This window comes from Cuculus canorus, chromosome 1, assembly GCF_017976375.1.
Source record: "Cuculus canorus isolate bCucCan1 chromosome 1, bCucCan1.pri, whole genome shotgun sequence".
NCBI lineage: Eukaryota > Metazoa > Chordata > Aves > Cuculiformes > Cuculidae > Cuculus > Cuculus canorus.
Genome location: NC_071401.1, coordinates 127,491,886 through 127,514,064, shown reverse-complemented (window position 1 = coordinate 127,514,064; position 22,179 = coordinate 127,491,886). Strand labels below are relative to the sequence as shown.

The window sequence follows — 22,179 nt, the reverse complement described above, 5'->3', positions numbered from 1 at the left end:
GATGTGTTTAGACAAGAGGGAAGACAGCTGACGTCAAAGGTCCAACTGGTAATATACTAACATGGTAAAGTACAGCTTTGTTGCATCTTGATCTTGTGTGTAAACCTAGGGATTAAGCACACAGTATAGAGGAAAGGGTGAAGGAGACTTGAAACTATGAAAGATAAAGACAAAACAAGAGAAAATAAGTTTCTCTGAAACAAATGCTTTGAATTGGGAATAATGGAGCAATGCAGGAAAGCATTACCATTCTCCATCTGAGATAACGTATTTGCTGGATCTCTTCAGACTGGAGTTGAAATGAAGATGCCCCTCCTCCATCTTATACGCAGAGAAAGAAGTGAGGTGAATGGGAGCTTTTTCTGCAGAGATGTTCCTGCCTACCTCAAAACGATACATGAAACATGCCCATGTACCGATGAGGTAAGATGAACAGACACAGCACAATTGTAACATTAATCACCTTTTGACAGTAAGCTATTCTTAGTCCTTCCACTAGGTTGTTCTGACATGTTCCCTTGAAGAATATACAAGCTTGAATTTCCTACCAAATGCATGAAACTTGCAGCCAGGATGCCCTTTTGTAATCCCCACCATAGCAGGAGCCAGGAGGCAGCCTCCAATGTATCTGCTGCAGCTGGCAAGGATGTGTTCATCACCAGCTGTCCCTCTCCAGTACATTCTAGACATTCTCAAAGAGGGCTTACAACTAAAGTTCTTCTCTCTTCCAAATGTGGAGGTCATACTGGATCTTTATGGACTGACAATCACTCACAGTTCCTGTCCTGTTAAGAAATAGGATATTCTCTCTAAACAGGTTTAAAAGGTCTGAACTTTTCCATTCAAATGAATTCTCAGCCGAGTGTGATTATTTCAGCATAACTGAAATCACTGAGGAATTGCAGTTAGCACACTAACTAAAGTAGCAGCACCCCAAAGGAAATGCCTGGTATGTTAGTGTGTTTTGTGGTTGGTTTTAACACAGCCAACATTTTACTGGAAATTTTTTTCGGTCTGGAGAACACTAATTTATGGGGAATGTGTCTCTGGTTGCACCAGCAGCAGCCATCACACGATTAGGGGGACTTTTCAGATATGGCCAAACCTCATTTTATGAGGTGTCTGTTTGCAGTTTATAGAAGACACTTTAAAAATCACTCATGCCAAATACTTCATGGTGGTGAAGTAGCTGTTGTGTTTGGTGATAAGGACAGGCCTCAGGGAGCCAATGGTCTGTTGCAACTTGCTTTATTTTCTCTGGTGGGGAAAGTTAAGTGCTTTACTGTGGGTTTTTTAATTTTGCCTAAGTTCTAATAAAAAGAAAAAGTCTTTTTTTTTTTATAATACAACTGGCTGCTAGAACATGAGAAAAGATGACCCCCACCTTTTGCAGGAAGACTATAAAATATTCTATATACATATCAAAATACCACAAAAGGCATGGATGTAGGAGCCCTCAAGATGTTCTCTTGTCCTACTCACTACTCTCAGGCAGAACTGGTAGCATTCGATCACTTCTAGGCCAATTTCTACCTAGTTTTTTATAACAATATGAAGTAAGGCTGATTTCATGACTTCTCTAGGCAATGTGCCTTTGTGCCCCAAGGTCTCTAATGACAGAGAATTTTTAATATTACCTCACTGTCTGCTCCAAAAGCCCGTTTAAGCCCATTCCTTTGTTGCTACCTCCTATACACCGGGTCTCAGGAGTTCAGCAACTCGTACATGAAGACTGTTACTTCATGCCCATGTCTTTTCTGTCCTTTCAAATTAACTTGATTTTTTTTCACCTTTCTGTATAGGTTATTTTTTGGATTTCTGTGAAGAGGCTGGAGTTTGAAAGATACTGAGACTAGAAGACTGAAGACTGTTGGGAAGATTTCTAGAAGATATGAAGAAATGGAGAGAAGTTTAATACTGGAGTTCACTGAGTCAGTGTCATATAAACAGCTTAGCAGAAGTAACAGCTGTCCTAGACTTCACATACTCACAAGAATGTTAAAAAAGAGGGTACATTCACAGCTCTGATGGACATAGGTGGTCTAAAGAGCCCAGTTTCACCAAGATGACATGTGTGGACCTCCAAAAAAGTCTCATAACTGGAAGAACAGGAATTGCTCTTTCTGTCAAGTGGATGCTAAATTTTGTCCTTCGCTCCTCCCTGTGTTAAAAAACCATGCAAATAACTAAATTACTATACGGCATGTTGATAGGTTGAGTGGCACTTTTCCTTTCTTATTTAAGAACAAACTTTTATCTTCTCTTGATGTCTCATTTCAAATATTTACAAAATGTGTAATTAGAAAGTTTTATATAAGATGTTACAATGAATCTCCTCGTAGTCCTGTTGATTTGTGTAAAGGCCATGACACAAAATGTACTGTAGTAAATGACAGTCTTTAGATAGACATTAACAAGCTCTGGACAAGTCCAAAAATATGCATGTATTTATGTTTATATTAAAGCAATTGAAATATGAAGTAAATGAGAATGACAGGGCAGGAAGTCTCAGAGTATCAAACATGCATATGCTCAAGCATTTCTATATTTTCTCATTTAAAACTAATTACAGGAAACAAATTTTACACTGGGTTTCTCTATTTTCATCTGATCAGAAAATCAGCATGAATAGCTATGTTTTTATATACTGCTTAAGTGACACATATCTACTCTTCAGGAATATTTATTGCTTAATAAAAAAAATATGGACAATTACGAAAGATTCTAATATTCTGCTCCTGCCATCTTTAAAGAATAGTATGGAAACACTATGTAGACAGGTTAGAACTTATAGCACAATGGGACAAGGTTCAAGTAACTAATGAACATGGAAGGAACTGCAGACTTCACAAAGCATGGAGAAAATAAAGATCCTTTTTTTTTGTATGTATTCACATATCAGTGATTTAGGAAAGGTTTTCTTTTGGAGAAAACATTACTAAAACCCTTCCATGAGATTTTCCTCATTTTTGAAATTATGGATAATAAGTTGCAAATTGATATCTCACTCTACCAGGTCTTCTGCCAAAGTATTGTTACTAGAAGTATTCAGGACTCTGAGCTTGGAATTTAGTCAAAGCTAGAAGATTGAAGTATTTTGAGTAGATGTACTGCTGGTGGCATTTGTATAGCATATCCTTCCAGTGCTTAGTAAATCCTAGGAAACATCTTAAAAAGCTGGAATATACCAGGCAAAGTATCTCTATATCCATACACTTACTTCAGCACTGATATAAAAGATTTTTTTAGGTATTGCTTTCTTTATTACCATGCTTAAGGTTTGGACGGTATTAGAGCCAAGAGTGAACCCTTTAGCTGGGAATACCTTACACACTTGTGCAACATGGGTCTTATCTGGGTGCTACCATAATCCAGAAAATAATGTACTTCCTATACTCATGGGGTAAATACCCAAAACTTCATCAGAGATGGTATTCAGCTTTCGTGAATGAAAATATTAAGTTAATTTGATTAACTGAAAAGTATTTGAATGAGAATTCCTGATAACCTAGAAATTAGGTTTCTTTTTAAGATCCAACAGCACATACTTGAAACCCAAGAGCAATTTCCCAAACCTTTTAAGAAGTCTAAAGTAGATAATACTATGTACAAAGCAGAGACAAAGAACTTAAGAGTGCTGGGGAATAAAGCCTGTCTTATGTAAAACAGTGGAGGCAAGAAGTTTCGTTAACTGCATTAGCCAAAGATATTCCAGAGTACTCAGGAAAGCATTAGCACTGTAGATCCTTCTGTAGAACTGTTTGTTGCATCCTGTTGATAAGCTTTTACTGGACTGTCCCAGTGTCTTGCTAGAGACGATTTCAGCAGGACAAGAATCATCACCTGATCTGATAAACAGGCAAGTTACTGTCACACTTCTTCCCTAACTGTAGACACTCTCCCTCTCACTGCAATTACCCAGCACGTCACCTTTGTAGGTAGTACTTTGACTATTATTTCACTATTTACCTGACATTACCCTGAGCATTTCTAAACTGATTTTTGTTCACAAAATATTGTGGCCAGCAACTCTTGACATTCTTCTAGGGCTCTTTACTGATCTGTATTGACCCTTCCCCTCCTTCATATTCAGTCTTTTTGCTTCTTGTGCTCTCTTCCATTGTTTTCCTTCTTGCTCCTGACAAGTCCTTCACCGACTTTCTTGCGGACAATTTTTCTATTCTTTCTCACCCTGAAGACTTCTCAATCTTCTGCTTCCACTTCTACATTTTACCTTGAAGCAATGTTACCCACTCTCATAGTTTAATTCTAAGTGATGACTTAACTATTAAAATCTTACACCTGACCTACTTCCCTCCATTGAATGTAAGCATAAACAGATGTGCCTGACATTTCTTGAGTGCTTTACAAAATATTTTGCCTGTTCTGACTAAAATGATCTGCTTATTTTGTTGTTGCTTAACTATACATATTCCTTATTTGCCATCACTGTCAACCATCACTTTTTGCTACTATTTCCACAAAAGCTTTTGTTCCTTTATCTCTTTCATACGAAACTGCTCTTTGCTATCATCAAAATTCTTGCCCATGCCCTTATTTTTTTTTAATTTGGATTTCAGCTCTCTCTTTCTTGACCTTCTCTGTCTCATCTCCTTTTATTCTCTACAGATATCTTACTATATCCAGTAAATACTCCATCTTTTACAATATCTCTGTTTACTGAATTGATTTTGCCACCTACTTCTTTAGATCTGTCAATAACTCACAAACACAAACTTGAATTTGTTTATCATCCCAGGTAACTCTATTTCTGTCAAGTCCCAGAGGTCTAAGATTCATCTTTCGTTTCAGAAAATGTTGGTCTTAACAACAGAACAAGTTGGTCTTAACACAACTATTTATTAAAGACACATGTAAAGTTGGCATGAAACTTGCAGAATGGGCTAACGTGCAACAATAAATAAATAACTTTTGAAAATGCATTGACCTGCTATCAGACAATGCCTGAGATCTGTCAGAATAGTATAAATACACTGGAGTAACTTGATAAGCTAGTTTATGGATTTTCATCTTGGATTTCACTAACATGTCTGCTTTCAATTACACAAATGGAAAACAAGAGTTTAACATCTTGCTCTTCCTTGATTGCAATAAAATGTCATGTCTGAAAATGGATATTAAAAAGAAATTCAACTGAAAACTAATTTAGAGACAGCACTCACATTTTAGAACTGTATTTTTAAGGTAGTATGTTGTTTAGGGGGGGATTTTATCTAGTAGGCAAGAAAGCATAGATTTAGTCTTTTAGACGTCCTACCTCCACCCATATACTTATGAATTTACTGCTATAAAAGCACATGTAGAAATCATAATCTTAAAATAAAACTCCTTCCACAAAGTCAGTGGAACATTTTTTTTTTATTACAAACTATAAGCTCACCCTGAAAAGACATGTTTCCAGATGTTTAGTGAGTTAATTTGTCTGTGCCTACAGTACCAAGACATGCTGAAGACACTGACAGACATAATTCAGTATTTATACACTGACAGACATAATGATGTGAGTAATTCATCTTCTTCAGCAGACTGGAGTTTATATCATAAGCAAAAAAATGTTTTTAAAAAATGCAATGTTTACAATAAACCAAAGCTGCATAATAAAAATCAGGTTTATAGACCTTTACTTTTGCAAAAATAGATGTGCATATCTATATTCACATGCATTAGGAAGTTCCACTGAAGGCAGTTCATTCTGTTTTTACAGAACGCGGACTTTAATTAATAGATACTGATGATTTGATGACTAATTAGTAAGGAAAAGCAATTAAGAGAACTGATGGTAACAAGCCTATGAGGAAACTGTTTTCAGAAATGTGTTAGTATATATATATATATAAATAGTAACTTGGCAACATTATCAGTAAAGCACTTCAGAGCTCCTCTATGCCCCAAGCCCCTTTATACTAGTATAGTCACACAGAGGAACAGAGGCTCTGTCACAAAACGCCTGCACTTAAACAATATGATCTCGCAAGGTAATTACTTCACTGGCCTGCAAAACACAGATGAAACAGGCCATGTGAAACGCAGGGGAAAAAAAATATCTTTCTTACAGCCATTGCAATTGCTAGTAATTATTATATTATTAATTACAATTACTACTAATTATTTCAACTGAGCAGTCTACTCTTCAAGTGTAGTGTCCTAAGCAAGAATTCTCATCTGCTTTCAGACATTTAGAATCATAGAATCATGTAACAGTTTGGGTTGGAAGGGACCTTAAAGATCATCTAGTTCCAACTCCCCTGCCATGGGCAGGGACACCTCCCACTGGATAAGACTGCTCAAGGCCCATCCAACCTGGCCTTGAATACCTCCAGGGATGGATCCACAGCTTCCCTGGGCAACGTGTGCCAGTGCCTCACCACTCTCAGACTGAAGAAATTCCTCCTTATGTTTAGTCTAAATCTGCCCCTCTCCAGTTTATACACGTTGTCCCTTGACCTATCACTACAAGCCTCTGTAAACAGTCCCTCCCCAGCCTTCCTTTAGCCTCCTCAGGTACTGGAAGGTTGCTATAAGGTCTCCTGAGAGCCTTCTCTTCTCCAGGCTGAACAACCTGGAGAATTTTATCCAATGTACTGTTTTCAGAATTCCAAGGATGTACAAATTGTAGGTGAAATTAAGAGTATGGATTTTTATTGGAGAATAAAAACCTAATATACTTTTTATTGCCAAATTTGGAGTACACTTGGCGAAGCATTTCTATACCATACACTTACTTCAACATTGATATAGAAGATTTTTTAGGTATTTCTTTCTTTATTACCAATAACTTCGTGTTAACAGAAATCTTTGAAAATATGAACTTGTATATCTAATTAGTTACAATTTTCCTAAAAAGTAGTCCAGTAGGTAAGGTTAAATGTACACTAAGATTACAAAATAAAATTATTCAGTGCTTTACAATGACCTTGAATTATTAAAATTATTATGTCCATTCACTGTGATACATCAAAGCCCTGGTTTTGCTGATGTACCCTGTTGTCTGAGAGAAAGTAGGAGCTGTTGTGGGATTCTGGCATTAAACATTGGGTTTCTAACTGTCCTTGTTCTGACCATCCTTCTTTAAAAGGATCAGCTAACATTTCTCTATCAAAAGCAAGTATTCTGAAAGATATGCTCCTCTATGCCTCTCTTGTGAGACCTCATCTGGAGTACTGTGTCCGGTTCTGGAATCCTCACAATAAGAAAGATATAGAGCCGTTAGAATGGGTCCGGAGGAGGGCTACAAGGATGACTGGAGGACTGGAGCACCTCCCATACAAGGACGGGCTGAGAGAGTTGGGGTTGTTCAATCTGGAGAAGAGAAGGCTCCGACGAGACCTTATAGTGACCTTCCAGTACCTGACGGGGATATCGGAAAGCTGTTTACAAGGGCATGGAGTGATAGGACAAGAGGCAATGTGTATAAACTGGAAAGGGGCAGATTTATACAAAACATAAGGAGGAATTTCTTCCCTAGGAGAGTGGTGAGGCATCAGAACAGGTTGCTCAGGGAAGTTGTGGCTGCCCCATGCCGGGAGGTGTTCAAGGCCAGGTTGGATGGGGCCTTGGGCAGCCTGATCTAATGGGAGATGTCCTCGCCCATGGCAGGAGAGGTGGAACTGGATGATCTTTAAGCTCACTTCCAACACAAACTATTCTATGACCCTATGACATCTGTGACAAGTGGTCTGCTAAATGAAAATCTAAGAGCCAAAATACTGTGATAGCAACAAATAATGTACTTCTCTGGCTTTCATCTGCCATTGCTAGGCCTAGCACAGAGACCATATGTATGTTAACATTTGCCTGGTGTATGGCATCATCAAGCCTCAACCCTGAACGTCCCCCTTGGGGTTTTCTGTAATAGAAAAAAAAATCACTCATCTGTTAGCTATGATAAATGCAATATCACCACGTGAAAAGTAGTTTCTTTGTCATATCTTACAAGTTATATTTGCGTTGAATTACCACACTGAATTAAATCAAATTAATATCTTCTTTTCATACTGTATTAAGAGAACAGGGAAAAAAAAAATCAGCATACGGAAAGGGAGTCGTGGCCAGCATCCAGCCCTCTGCCTTCCAAAAGCAACCGCATCACACAGTATTATTCATAAACGTTTCACATTTTGCCTTCAAAAAGCTTGCATCCTTTGCTTAGCTATTCTTCCAGCTCCGCTGAGATTTCACGTAACTGCTGATCCCGTTTCCCACATTTGGGGAGCGTATTTCCCCCCTCCATCAGCCCAGCGCGGCTCCAGCCTCCCCGACAAGTCACAATTCCCGAGACCCCGGGCTGCCAGAGCCCCGGAGCAGCCCCTGGGGGACGCGGCTACTCCTGCCGCCAGGAGCCCGAGGGGACACTGGCTCCGTGGGCTGGGATGAGGGGCAGGAGAACAGTGCATCCCGGAGCGGAGCGGCTCCCGGCGGAGTTTGGAATCCACCTTCGGGCGCTGCCCTGCCCGGGACGGCCCCGGGGAACGGGGGGGGGACACCGTGGGGAGGGGGGGACACCGTGGGGAAAGGGGGGGGACACCGGGGTAAGGGGGGGAAACGATGGGGAACGGGGGGGGACACTCCATGGGGTAGCAGAGGACACCATGGGGAAGGGGGAGACACCATGGGGAAGCGGAAGCAGGGAAGAGCATGGGGAGCTGCGGGGCACCAGGGGAAAGGGAGGGGGATACATCGCTGGGAACGGAGAGGGACACACAGCGGGGAAGGGGGGGACGGGACACGACACCAGGAGGAAGACACCAGGGGAAAGGTGTTGGGGCGGGGGACGGGACACGGCAGGGGGAAGAAAGGGACATAGCAGGGGAAAGGGGGGGGGGGGGGGTGACACCAAGAGGAAGATGGAGAGGGCACACCGGGGGAAGGGGGACACAGCCCAGGAGGAAGATGGGGGCGTGGGGGGGAACACCCCAGGAGGAAGATGGTGGGGAAACACAGCACGCGGAAGAGGGGACACAGCAGGGAGCAGATGGTGGGACACACACACACAAATACACCAGGGGGAAGGGGTGGGGGGAAGCAGGGGGAACCGTGGGGAAGCAGGGGTACGCACACACCCCAGGGGTACCCCATCTGCCCCATCCCCGCCGCGCCCCCGGGATGGGGAGCATCCCTCGCCGGGCACGGCGCGCAGCATCCCGGCATCTCCGGGGCGGCGCAGCATCCCGCGGGACACCGGGGGACGGCGCGGGCAGCTCTGCCCGCTCTTACCTTGTCCCCGGAGCGAAGGCACCACCGCCAGGAGCAAGAGCAGGGCCCCGCCGAGCTTATCCATCGGCCGCCGGCGGGAGCGCTCGCTCCGAGCTGTCCTGCAGCGTCCAGCGGGCTCCCTTCTTTTTTCCCTTGCTGATTTTATCCCAGCCGCCTGAGACCGGTTGGAAAAGAGCTTGCAGGACACCCCCCACCACACACACACACACACAGAGCCTCGGTGGGCTTTACAGAGATTTAATTCACTGCGTGCCCGGTTAATTACACGGCTTTGCGAGCGCTCAGCAGAAGGGAGCCGGCACGGCAGCTCGGAGGCTGAGACCCTGTGGCTTCGGATACCCCTGGTACTTCTGTCCCCGCCACCCCCACGCAGGCTGGAAAAAAAGTGACTCCCTTCAGCTCGGAAAACTTCACAGATAACTCAGCGGGAACCTAGGGGACGGCGTGACTGATTCTGCGAAGGAGAAAAGCAGCGACTTCTCTCGCTGCCAAGTCGGAGAAAGCCACAAACAAAGGCAAAGGGAAGAAAAAAAAAAAAAGGAAAAAAAAAAAAACAACCCACCAAAATAAAAGAAACCACCTAGCAGGGAAGGAAAGGTTTAACCTCTAGAGGGGAGATTTTTCAACCCACGTTCTTGATCTTCCCTTGGATTTTACCGCAACTCAACTATTGACGATAAAAAGATATTTTTTTTTTTAAAGGAGAGATATTCTAGAATCTTTCAATTAAGTTCACTGGGGAAAAAAATTCCCTGCTTTCCTCCCCCTCCTCTTAAAACGTCAGGATGAGGATTTTAACCCAATTGAAGCAGTCAGCTCTGCTCTTTCTCTCCCCTCCCCCTTTTTTTTAAATGTCCTTATCTTATTTAAACAGGAACACAAATACTGATAGTGGCCAAAAGAAGAGCTAGAGTTGAAAGCACCCAGTTGGCTATGCTGTTGCCAAGATCTTTAAGATAATGTGGGGGGCAATATTTGCAGGCAAATGCACATGGAAACAAATGGAGAGTTCATCACCCCGCTATACTTTGCCCTCAGTTTTACTCAGGGAAACAGTTGGAAGTTTGTGTTTACTTAGTTGTGCCACGTGGACTCTGATTGGACTGTTCCTGTGGTAACTATTCAATAACTCAACTTTTTAGTATCTCTCCTCAAAATGTCCATCTGGAAAAAGTACTTAAGGCAGTAGGAGTTGAAAGCGTGCATGTTTTGTTCTGCACCAAGTTACTTCCTCTTTTCTTTTTCTTACACAAGAACATAAAAATGGCCATATGGCCAAGGGTCCAATTATCCCAATAGCCTGTCTTCAGCAATGATCATAAATGGTCACCAAAGGAAGAGTATGAACAGGGAAAACATACATTATAGTTCTGCCAACTACTCCCCCAGCCTCCAGCTGCTTTGAGTTTGGAGCATTTCCTCAGTGGAACGTGGTTTCTGTGCACTTAGTAGCTCCCAGTGAATTTCCAGGTATTTATCCTGTCTCCCCATGAGTTCTTGTAAACCTTTGTCACCCAAAACATCCTTTGGCAACAAGTTTCATGGGTGCACCACTCACTGAGTGAGGGGCTATTGCCTTTTGTTCCTTTTGAATATAGCTTCACCAACCTTCTTGTGGTGCCTCCTAACTCTGCTGCAGCAGGAGATGTCAGAAAACTGACCCAAATCTACACTCTTATTTGGGTTTTTTTTCATCTGTTTTATTGGAAAGAGGCAGTTAGAAAAGGGGAAGGAGGATGGAGGGCTGACTTTACTTAGGTGTATTTTATGCTTCCTTTTTCTACACACGCATGTCTATTTCTGTCTCTTCCTTAAATGCCCTAACTCAGTTTACCAAGATCTTACATCAGGTATAGTGGGGCCTTGGCAGTTTCATCACAAACTCCAAGCTACTGTTTTTCACCTCCTGCAGCTGCAGAAAGCAATTAACAAAGATCATGCCTTTTCTAACATTTGTACCAGCTTAACTGATCTGGTGGAATCCCCTCTGTAGAATCCCTGGATTCAGATCAATATTGGCTTATTTCACTTTACTTTAAGCCCTCTCGTAATTGATTAAAGGCGGGTAGAAAGAAGTTCACCAGTTTGATTAAAACAGTGTGAAGTCATACATAATAGCCTGTCCACACATGGAGTTACCCTGATTAACACCATGTGTGGACATTATTACTCCAGAGTAAGAATTCCTTGTTCCTGTTTAGTTTGCTACCACAAGCTGTTTACCAAAAATGAGACAAATTCAAGCAACAGTTTAATAAATACTTCTAGAAATTATCATGGCTATGGTCATGTGCAGATCGATAACAGGTTTTTCCTAGGTTTGGGGTGGGTTTTTTTGCATAATATTAATACACATTTCCAGAATAAATTGGCAGTCTCACCTACAATCACATTCAGTCGCCTCAAGTACATGGGATTCTAATTACTGACCCCAAGCTTTGTAGTGAGCTAAGCCGTGCACTTTGGGCTCAATTCAAAGCTCCTGGAAGTCAATGGAAAGTAAAGGCTTATAAGAGGGAACATTTTGCATAATCCCATTTTTTCTTACATCTGTTTGCAAAGGCCCTGTAATCCTTTGTGTAGCTTTTAAAACAAACAAATTCTTTAATGAGGACTTTATTTTTACTTCAGAAGAATAAAAATCATTTGCAGAAGCTCAGATTAATGGGTACTGACAGCATAACAAATCATTGTACAAGTCATTTCCAAGGGTCTTGTTGAGAGTAGATACACACAAGTAGACTGACAAAGACTTTAGAATTACTCTAACAAATCCATTGCCATCTATGGCAGCCGGTTCACAGTTGTCCTTCAGCTTCTTAGTTTTCATGGGAACAGGAATTCTTGAGGTGGCCTGAATAAGCCTATGTAAGGACATCAACCTCTGCCTAGTGAACAAAGCTGCCTCGTATTCCCAGCTGTTGTGCCTCCCAGCTCCTCTGTTTTACAGCAGCTCCCAAATCCTGCTTGGTTTTGGGTTTGGTTTTGCTGTTGTTTTTCTTTTCCTCCACCCATCTGTCCCAGAAATCAAGCAAAAGAGAGGGAAAAAAAATTGCTGTGTCTTCCCTGTTTCCAGGAAGGATGCGGCAAGAAAGGAAATGGATTCATCCAGAAATTAAATCTACCCATAGTTACTGAAGAGAAAGTCTGTGGCCCCTTTGGCAAAAAATGAACCTACTTTTTGGCTCTCATTAAGGTAACATGCTCACTAAAAATATAGGCCTCTTTCCTTCCTAACACGAAGAATACTTCACTGACTGCTATGGTTGCACAAGGATTAATAAAAGCCTGTGTGGATCTTACCATGCTCACTGTAAAAGTAAGACCCCAAATTCTACACTAGGCAAATCCATTGGAGTAAAAATGACCCATTCAGCTTAGCTTCAAAGACAGGTATGTGCAAGGTACAATTTGCATTGACTTCTTTACTGGAGAAAACACTAACTGAATGTTTTCTGAATTAAGAAATAGAATAATCAAGAAAACTTCTGTACAATAGACATTTAGCAACAACTGTGTCATATAATCATTTTAATATTGTAAGTTTGGTAAGTTTTCAAGTATTAGCATCTTAATATTGGAAATGTATTTTTAAGGTTTATGGGCACTGTTCTGACTATGTTGCTTGTCCTTCTGAATAGTATCATCATTCTAATTGAACTAGAACATAGCTTTTGCTTGTTGGAGTTTTCAGAGACTGTAATCCTCAGTACTGTAATCCTCAGCTACTTTTTTGAAACTGTTAATAGCATTGCAGTTAAAAATTTGTTGCTTATTTTGAGTCTAAATTAATCTAGTTTAGTTTTTAGTAGAACTCAGGGCATGTATTCCTGTTGAAGTTACTGGCATTATGTACTCGGTGTTTTATGCATCATCAGAGACTATCAAAGCACCTTAGGGTAATGTAGCTTGTAGACATCTTATACTTGCCTAGCACATTCTTGTTAAGGATTAGCTTGAAATAAAACCTCCTCTTAGACAACGCAGTTTCTCCCCCATGCTTTAGGCTGATCTTCATTCTCAAATCCCAAACCACTGACTATCCCCATTAAATGGGTGCCAGCCTTCATCATGCCAGGCCATAGATAAGCAAAGGAAGGTGGGAGTACTGAGTGACTGCTCTGTTCTCTAGCATGTACGAAATCATGCGTCCCAAGTCCAGTCAAGAAGGGTGACATAGCTACCACCTTGTATGCCATTTGCCTCATGATGGCATTCTGTAGCTAAAGTCAGGCAGAGAAGCTGTTTCAGGGCTCCTTCCAGAATAAGTAAAATGTCAGATGAAATATATAACCATCCTAAATGTGGAATGCTTTTTATATCAATAATATTACATATATGTAAGCACATATATAAGTAATGTTAAATGTATGCATATATATATAATTATGCGGATGCCAGCAGTCCAAGCTGCGTATACCATATGTGTAGCAATACAGATGCTTGTACCCAAACCAGATTATCTACCTGGGCTCTATGTTTCAAATAACTAGGGACTGCTAGAAGAGGCTCAGCTTACTTTATAGAGCTTTCCTTGGACAGACAAACTCTTTCACTGCTACATTAATCTCTGAACATTTTTTTTCCCCTTTCCTACATTTTCTTTTCTTTCCTGTCCGATTATGAAAAAAATATGTATAGCTATCTTGGACACTCAACACACACACTGGTTTTCTATTAATATGTATAGAGTCTGCTTCTAAGACAAAGAGGAGTTTATTGGGGTATAAAAGAATGCTTTGATGATCCCTGTAATTTCCCTTGTGGCATTACTTGTAGAATTCAGGAATAACTCAGTCTGACATTCATGGGGTATTTCCTGCCTCTCCTTCTAGAGATGCATCCTCCCAGTCTCTCAGATCTCCCCCTTCCCATAAATTTCCTTTTGCCTTCTAGACTCTCTCATGTCACTGCAGGCAGAGCTAGAGTTATGTGTGAACAGGCAAGGCGTTTTCCAGGACCTAAGAAGGCTGGAATCCATTTGGATAAGATGGAGAGCAGTGTAAGTCATTCACATATGGGTTGGAGGGAATAATGGCATCTGCCTCAGACTGTGCTTGGGACAAATCTAACAATAGGAGGGATCAGTCATTATTTCAGCTGCAATCTCTCAGAGAGTGACTCTTAAATTTGTCAATCAGCATCTGTACCAATAGTGATTTTCACTGTTCAAGCTAAAATAAGATCTCAATATAAAGGGTGGGGGAAAGCCATCAATAAAGTAAATGGCTGTTCTGGCAAAAGGCTGTTTCCCTCCCTGACATCACTGATAAATCTGAGCTCCATCCCTGTCAAGCAAAAATTAATGTCCAAGTATGTAACCAAATGGTCTTCGGGAAAGAGAAAATGTACAAGTGAATATAAGATGTTTTAGGGTTGCATTAATAAAATTCCTGTCTCTGTCATATCGCATAGCTTAAAATCAGGAACACACAGTTTTCTATGTTTCCTCGTGGTCACTTAAAATCTGCTTAGTTCAGTGCTATTTCATTATTGTTTTATGATTTGCTGTATTTGCATGTCTAATAAAGAAAGGAGCCATCCTATCCATCTGCAAATAGTCCCAGCCTATTTTGACCTTGCTGTCCTACTAGCATAATAGTGAGGATAAGAAAACTTATCTTACCATTAGAAACTGTGATTTAAACTCAGTATAATGTAAACAGACAGTGGAAAGAGTATGAACACTGATTAAGCTCTACAACAAATTAATGTATACTGGGTTTCCTCCTTTTCCCTCAGCCTCATAGACAGCCTCTGTTTCTTTTTCTCAGTCTCAGTTTCCATAACAGAGGCTCCCAAACTTTATTTACTCATGCACTGCATCTATTAGACTTTGCAGCCTTGGGCTGTAATATCTTTGTTCCAGGAACCCAAGATCATCCTTGGTGGCCTGATTCCACAAACACATGTTAATAATATTATACACACGGAGTGGGGCCTGCATTTACACAATGCTTACACAATTCTGAGTGGTGGCTATGGGAGGGCACCTTAATACAAATTAATTTAAAAGTTATTGTAGTGTAACAAACTGTTTGGAAGAAAAATATTATAAACTTACCATATTTTATGGCATGATTCTACAGAAAGTGGCTGACATCTGGGATACGCAAAGTTGGTGGACACTGGCTCTTAATTGGAAGGGTAGATAGATCAGAATGTCTTCAGACAGTTGCAAAAGGAAAAATAAACAGAGTGGCCTTATTAAATGAACCTAATGGATTAAGCTGTTCCATGTTGTATGTACGCTGTGGCTCCCAGGTCTCAGGGCAGAATTTTTTATTTGTGTATGCTACTACCTCATTACCCACAGCTCATGTTGATGCGGAAACTGTAGATGGGGAGACTGGCTCAGAGTCTTTGGAGAACAGCTGTAGTATGATTTAAGCTTTGCATAAAAATTGATGTTTCTGTCTGTCAGGGACTCTGACACTCCTTTCTTAGGTTCTGGTTGTGTTCTGGAAGCAGAGCGAGCAACAGAATTTAGGTTCCATCTAAAAAACTTCAAACCCATGAGCCCTTTACTTCTTTTATTCCAGAAAACCCTTTCCTTCCACTGTTATTTCTTTCAGCTCACAACTGTTCTTACATCTGTAACTGAGTCAATGAGATAGTCCTACGAGAGGGAAGACCATTCCCACGAGCAATGTACAAGAAAGAGGATGTGACATGCAGACAGACATTAGCAACTTACACTGAGGAGAGGCTGAAAAACCTTGCTCAGTCATGTCTCACAAACGACACCACTGCCCTACCTCCCAGTCCCCCATCACCTCTGCAAGTCCAAACTATGTAGGAATTAATTATCTGGGAGAAATGAGGCCTGCTAAACAGCAAGTTTGAGCAGACTTTAACAGAGGTTCTGTTTCCAGCTCTCTGGCTTACAAGATGTCTTTTGGCAAGATACTTTACCTCTCTGTGCCTTATTTTATCTGTAAGAATAACCCTATTTTTAAAATTATTTGAGCTCCATAAAATTAAATAAGCTGTATAAGAGTTCACTGTTATAAGCTAGCAACCTCGAGCCATTAACTTTCCATGAATGTGGTATGAAGTAATTTGGGCCAATTTTAGCTTAACTCTCTTTTCCCATGTTTAAAAGCAGCATCCTATATATTCATCTATATTAGAATAATGTTAGTGTTCAGAATAGCTCTCATATTCTTTTCTCTAAACTTAGAAATGTACAGGCAGCCAAATTTCCAGCTAAATAGCAGATATATACATTTGGTTTGATAGTTATTCTATAATTTTCTGCTTTATTTCTCACTCAAGCCTGTGCATACAAGTAATAGCTTCACTGCAAATCAGAAAACATGATTCTTTCAAGATTTTAGATCATAGAACCACAGAATGACCTGAGTTGGAAGGGACCCACAAGGATCATAGAGTCCAAATCCTATCCCTGCACAGGACAATCCCAAAACTGATACCATGCATCTGAGATTTCCCTTTAAATAGGTGTATTCGGGAGCAATATAAATTGTGTCTTAACCCTCATAAAGCAGATAGCCAGTAAGAAAAGCATTTGCAGAATCATCAACGTGAATCCAGAAAAAGAAGTTTCTTTATTTGAGGCTTTCACTTTTTCCCTCAGTTTATGCAATATACTGCATTTAATAGCTCTGCTAAAGATGAGTGAAATCTTGGCTCTATGGAAATCATTGGCAAAATTCCCACTGACTTCAGTGGGGCCAATACTGCTGTTCATTCTTCCCTACAAGGAAAATCCAGATTGCCTAAGAAACTGACCTGCCTCTGTTAAGACCACAATTCAGACTGCTTACAAGTTGAATTGACCCTGTACAACTAGTAATGTTGTTATTCTTGAGAATTTGCCAAATCCTTAAGACAAAACTAGCATCATAAACTTTTACACTGGAGTAAAACAAGCCTTCTTACTTTGTAAGGGAAAACACTTCCACAGACTTACATCTTCCAATGTTTTCACTGACAGTTTTGCTTTCATAGAAAGTAAAAAATTCATTCTCAGTTTCAGAGGGAAATTCATGTTTCTTAAGTGAACACTGATGAAGTGTTTTGCCCTCAGGTCCAACATTTGACTATAAATACATTAAAACATACAAAATTTGGTGAAGAGCTACAAGGATGATTAGAGGTCTAGAGCACCTCCCATACAAGGACGGGCTGAGAGAGTTCAGGTTGTTCAGCCCGGAGAAGAGAAGGCTCTGGGGAGACCTTATAGTGCCATTCCAGTATCTGAAGTGGCTACAGGAAAGCTGGGGAGGGACTGTTTATAAAGGCTTGTAGTGATAGGACTAAGGTCAATGGCTTTACATTGGAGAGGGGCAGATTTAGACAAAACATAAAGAGGAATTTTTTCACTATGAGAGTGGTGAGGCACTGGCACAGGTTGCCCAGGGAAGTTGTGGCTGCCCCATCCCTGGAGGTGTTCAAGGCCAGGTTGGATGGGGCCTTGGGCAGTCTGGTCTGGTGGGAGGTGTCCCTGCCCATGGCAGGGGGGTTGGAACAGGGTGATCTTTAAGGTCCCTTCCAACCCAAAATGTTCTATGATTCTATGAAATATTAGTTTATTATTTTGTATCTCCTGAAGCTATCAGAATTAAAAAATATTTAAATATATGTTTACATCAGACCATTCATTACTATGCTTGGTGTGTTTCAACTTGGTTGTTCCCATCAAAATACGAAAATTATGTGGGAATAGGAAAAAAAACCTCTTAAAGGACATTATTGCCCAAAGTATGGAGGCACACAGATAACAATTCCACACCTTCCATCAAACTCTTAGCAATCTACTTCAGTAATCTACTGAAATTTCTACACTCATTTAGTGATAATGTGCCTTGCTCCTCAGATCTGTTCCACGTAGCAGCAGCGATACCCAAAGTTTTGTTTGGTTCATTTACTGAAGTCAGGGCATTAGTATCAATCATAATGTGGCTTTATACAGCATATTCTACTATTTACCTGTACATTGTAAATATGATTGGCTTGGTCACTTGTTTTAAATGATGCACTGTGTGCAACTTGATTCTGCCTGTTCCCTGGCCAGTACAAAAGGATTGAAAGCCCAGTCCTGAGCTGTCACCAGATAACAAACTCTACAGTAAACGTGTAACAGAAAAGTCAGCAACATTGTCATAGTGCAACAACCCCCCCCAAAATTCAACCATGGAGAGTTCTCTGTAAGGATAAACTGAGAATCTTCCTTACTTAAAGTGCTTTGCAAAACATACTGAATGCTGATACATGTTTTTTTATGGTTTAGCCCTAGCCCCTGGCTTGATTGGTAGCTAAATGCAGGCAGTTGTAGTCTCAATCTGCCATCCCCTCAGGGAAAAATAAATGAGGGACTTGTGAGTTGGAAACTAAAACAGCTTTAATGGAACAATGAGAATAATAAGGAAAATGCTATTAACAAGTATTTATATATCTTCTATTAATAAGTATTTATATGTTCATTGCTCCTGATGAAAAAAACTCACCACTGATGCTGCAGAGCCAGGCACGGGGAAAGGTCCTGAGCTGGACTCAGCAGCAGACAGGGGCTGGGCTATGGAACTGGACTCAGTAACACATGGATCGAAGGTCAGGGGCAAAAGGACAGACAAAGTCCATATTAGATGTAGGCTATTGAAGAAGAGAGCTTGACTCTTGTGCTCCATCAGTTTTATATTTAGTATGACATCTATACAATGGAATACTGTGTTGGTCCGTTTTAGGTCACCCCAACTGTCCAGTCCTCCCTGCAGGTACAATCCTTTTTCACTCCTTTCAATTAGAGCATTTCCCCAACTTGAGGATGACCTTAGTCTCCAGAGATGTAAACAATAACCTTTCTTCCTACTAATGCCTTGCTAATTTGGTGATAATCATAAATTTTAAGTGTTATCATTTCTAGAGACAGACACTGTCTGAAAACATGTGGTTAACTTTCATGAACTGAAGTTACTTAGATGAAGCTTAGCTGAAAAGTTAATTAGAAAATTAATTCTGCTTTAGCTCAAATTAGAACGTTAATGGCCATCAAATAAATCTCTGTGTCCACTTGATAAGTCTTTCTAGCTGCTTAAATGCATTTTTCTTTTGAATTCTGGGATGTTTTGCAATAAGTGTTAAAATATTTTGTTCTGTTCCTAGGTGAATGAAATTTGACTGTTCACTCTGAATCAGCAAAGATAAGAATCACTTTAACTTTGCAAGTAACTGCCACTGAAGTAAATGGTAATATTGTTGGAGTACTCTAAGACTTATTCCCGTGGGATGGTATGTAATCTGATTTCAATATAGCAAAACACTTCATCGTTTTTTAATAGTCTTACTAAGTTCAGTGGGATTACTCACACACCTTAATTTATATATGCCCTTAAGTTCTTTACTGAATTGGGTTATATAAAGTGTCCTAAACAGAAAAGCTCACTCATGCTTTTCATTTTTCAAAGTACATGTTGGTAACTGTAGTCTTTCACTACTATTTCTCAAGAGCTATTTTAAAAGATAGCATTTGCCAGACTCCTTCATGGGTCAAAAGAATCTTTTTCACATACTCGCTACTCATGCTTCCGTCTGTATTTTCTGACAGCTCACACAACTTGACGTCCTTTTGACATCATAGAATCAGAATGATTTGGGTTGGAAGGGACCTTAGAGCCCATCCAGTTCCAACCCATGGTCAGGGGCAACTCCTGCCAGATCAGGCTGCCCAAGGCCCACCCAGCCTGGCCTTGAACACCTCCAGGGATGGGGCAGCCACAACTTCCCTGAACAACATGTCACCATGTCTCACCACTTACCACTCTCATCTTTTGACATCATTTGTTGTTACAGTAATCTGTTTCCTTTTTTTAGAAAAGCCAGGCTTGCTATTCTCTCCTGTTTTGCTGTTCTCTTTCTAGTATCAAAATCCATGCTGGAGCTCCTAAAATTCTCACTGCTAGATTTCTATTCAACTCTGCATTAGGGAAGAGGAGATGAATAATAATGTAAGGATCACTTTCATATCTCTAAAACTGCCCTTAGATTTTGAAAAGGTGGAAGGGTCTGTTTCTCTCATATTCTGAGTTTATTTCTTCTGTGAAGAATCTGCCTTTAGGAGTACAGCCAGGATGGACATTAGACCTAATTGTGTAAGTGACTGTAGACAGTCTTCACTATTATGCTAGCAGGATAACAAGGTCAAAAAAAGTACTTATCAGAAAGACTTTATCAGGCCTTATGCTGCTTTCAGCATGAGCTCTTACAAGCGTATTGTGAGTATTCACAGTACTTCCTAAATGTTTTCCTATGGTCTTATGTCCTACAAGACCTTTACATCCAGACATATGATAACAGGGGAACCTCAAAATAACTCTCCCTAATTTATTTCTTTTAACTAATGTAGCTCCTAGAGAAAGCTTCTGTCATATCTATGAACAACTATATATAAAGCTTTTGTTTGAGAATACAGCCAAAGAATGACAAGTCATTAGTTCTTTTTCTCCATCGTAGGCTGTTGTTTTAATGATTTCATACCTGGTATTCTTTGGATATTTGCTATTTTTTTTTCTTTACAGTCATTTTGATGATTGCTTTGGCTGTCAGGGAACCATTGTATGCCACGGTTATCCTCTGCTTTTGTGACACACTGATTAATAAAGTCACTTTAAAGCTCCTTTGTTCTGTTTAGAGTGATGAAAAAAGGATTTGGTTACAATCTCTTTCTTATTAACAGATACAGTTGAGCAACATATGCAGTGACCTGCAGCAATTTAAAGATAACATTATCACTGCAAAGACTTTATACTGCTTTGAGAACCAGAATACACGCACAGTGATTTCTGTCTGTCTGTCCCATATGACACTGTTAAAAAAACATACTTTTTTATTTTGTTTTGAGAAAACGTTCAGCCAATGTGGATTTCTCCGGCTCACATTTTACTCAGTTAGTTAGTTACTTAGTATTACTTTTGGCTTGGACATTCCCATTTACTAACTAGGTTGTATTTTATTTGAAGGCGTTTTCACAGTGCTGCTCTCTACTTCAGAGGCCTCAAATAGTAGTAAAAGGAACAGCTGTTTTCCATCGTACATAATCAGTAGGCTGACCTTCCCATTGCAACGTGAGATTGGAGCTTCACTATAGCACATATAATTATGTTTATACAATTAATTGATTAAGCACTTAGTTATCAGAAGAACAGGATGTGTGTTTTCTAGGACACATACACACAAGTTACTTTAATTTACTTAAATTGCCACCTTCTGTTTTGACACTAATACATGTGAAAAGCACCCATAATTATTTGTGAAACGTGACAAAAAATACTAAGTTTGAGCATGTATTTCTTTGCTTGTTTGTGTATGTATGTATATATGGATGCATTTTTATGCTGGCCTGGTTTTTGGATCAACACATCTCCAGTTCCAGCTGAAATGCATAGGAAGTTAAATGTTCTGTGTCTCTCTAAAGGAAGAATTCTTGTTTAAAAGACCATTTGTACATTTTAGCAAGTTAGAACTTTTTGCCTCAGGACTCCTGCACTCCAGCTGTAATTTCAGGGAAAGACTGAGCAGATACTTAGTCAACCATGGCATGAAGAAAAACAGAAGTGATATCATAACCAAAAACGCAAAGAAAGTATAAATATATAAATGACAAGATTCTCAACTGTGTAACTCCTCATGGCTCCACTCATTTCAACAAAACTGTGCCAATTTACAACAGAAGAGGATTTCCAAAAAAGGAAAAAAGAGGCATAGCATCCTACATATTTCTGGATTTCTATATGCAGGATAGGAAGTTTACTAGTATTTCTGCAAAGATATTCTAGTTCAACTCTTTATTTAAAAAAAGAAAGAAAAGAAAAAAGAAAGAAAAACTTAAAAAGAAAACCCTTTTAAGAAATACTAGCCAAAGTTTTGAAACCTACACTCGGAAAAATACCAGTTGCTGTAAAATCAGACCTTTAGCACATCATG

At 40.2% G+C, this 22,179-nt stretch overlaps 1 protein-coding gene across 2 annotated transcripts in view; it reads right to left on the bottom strand.

The window, feature by feature from the left end:
- FBLN1 (fibulin 1) overlaps positions 1-9,739 on the bottom strand; it is an 82,438-nt gene extending 72,699 nt beyond the window's left edge. The window contains exon 1 of one of the 2 annotated variants that reach the window (XM_009564938.2): positions 9,235-9,739. In XM_009564938.2, coding sequence (XP_009563233.2) covers positions 9,235-9,298 — 64 coding nt within the window. In that variant the 5' untranslated portion in view covers positions 9,299-9,739. The remainder of the gene's footprint in view (positions 1-9,234) is intronic. The other variant, XM_009564937.2, reaches the window with a different exon arrangement.
- Between the last annotated feature and the right edge of the window lie 12,440 nt (positions 9,740-22,179).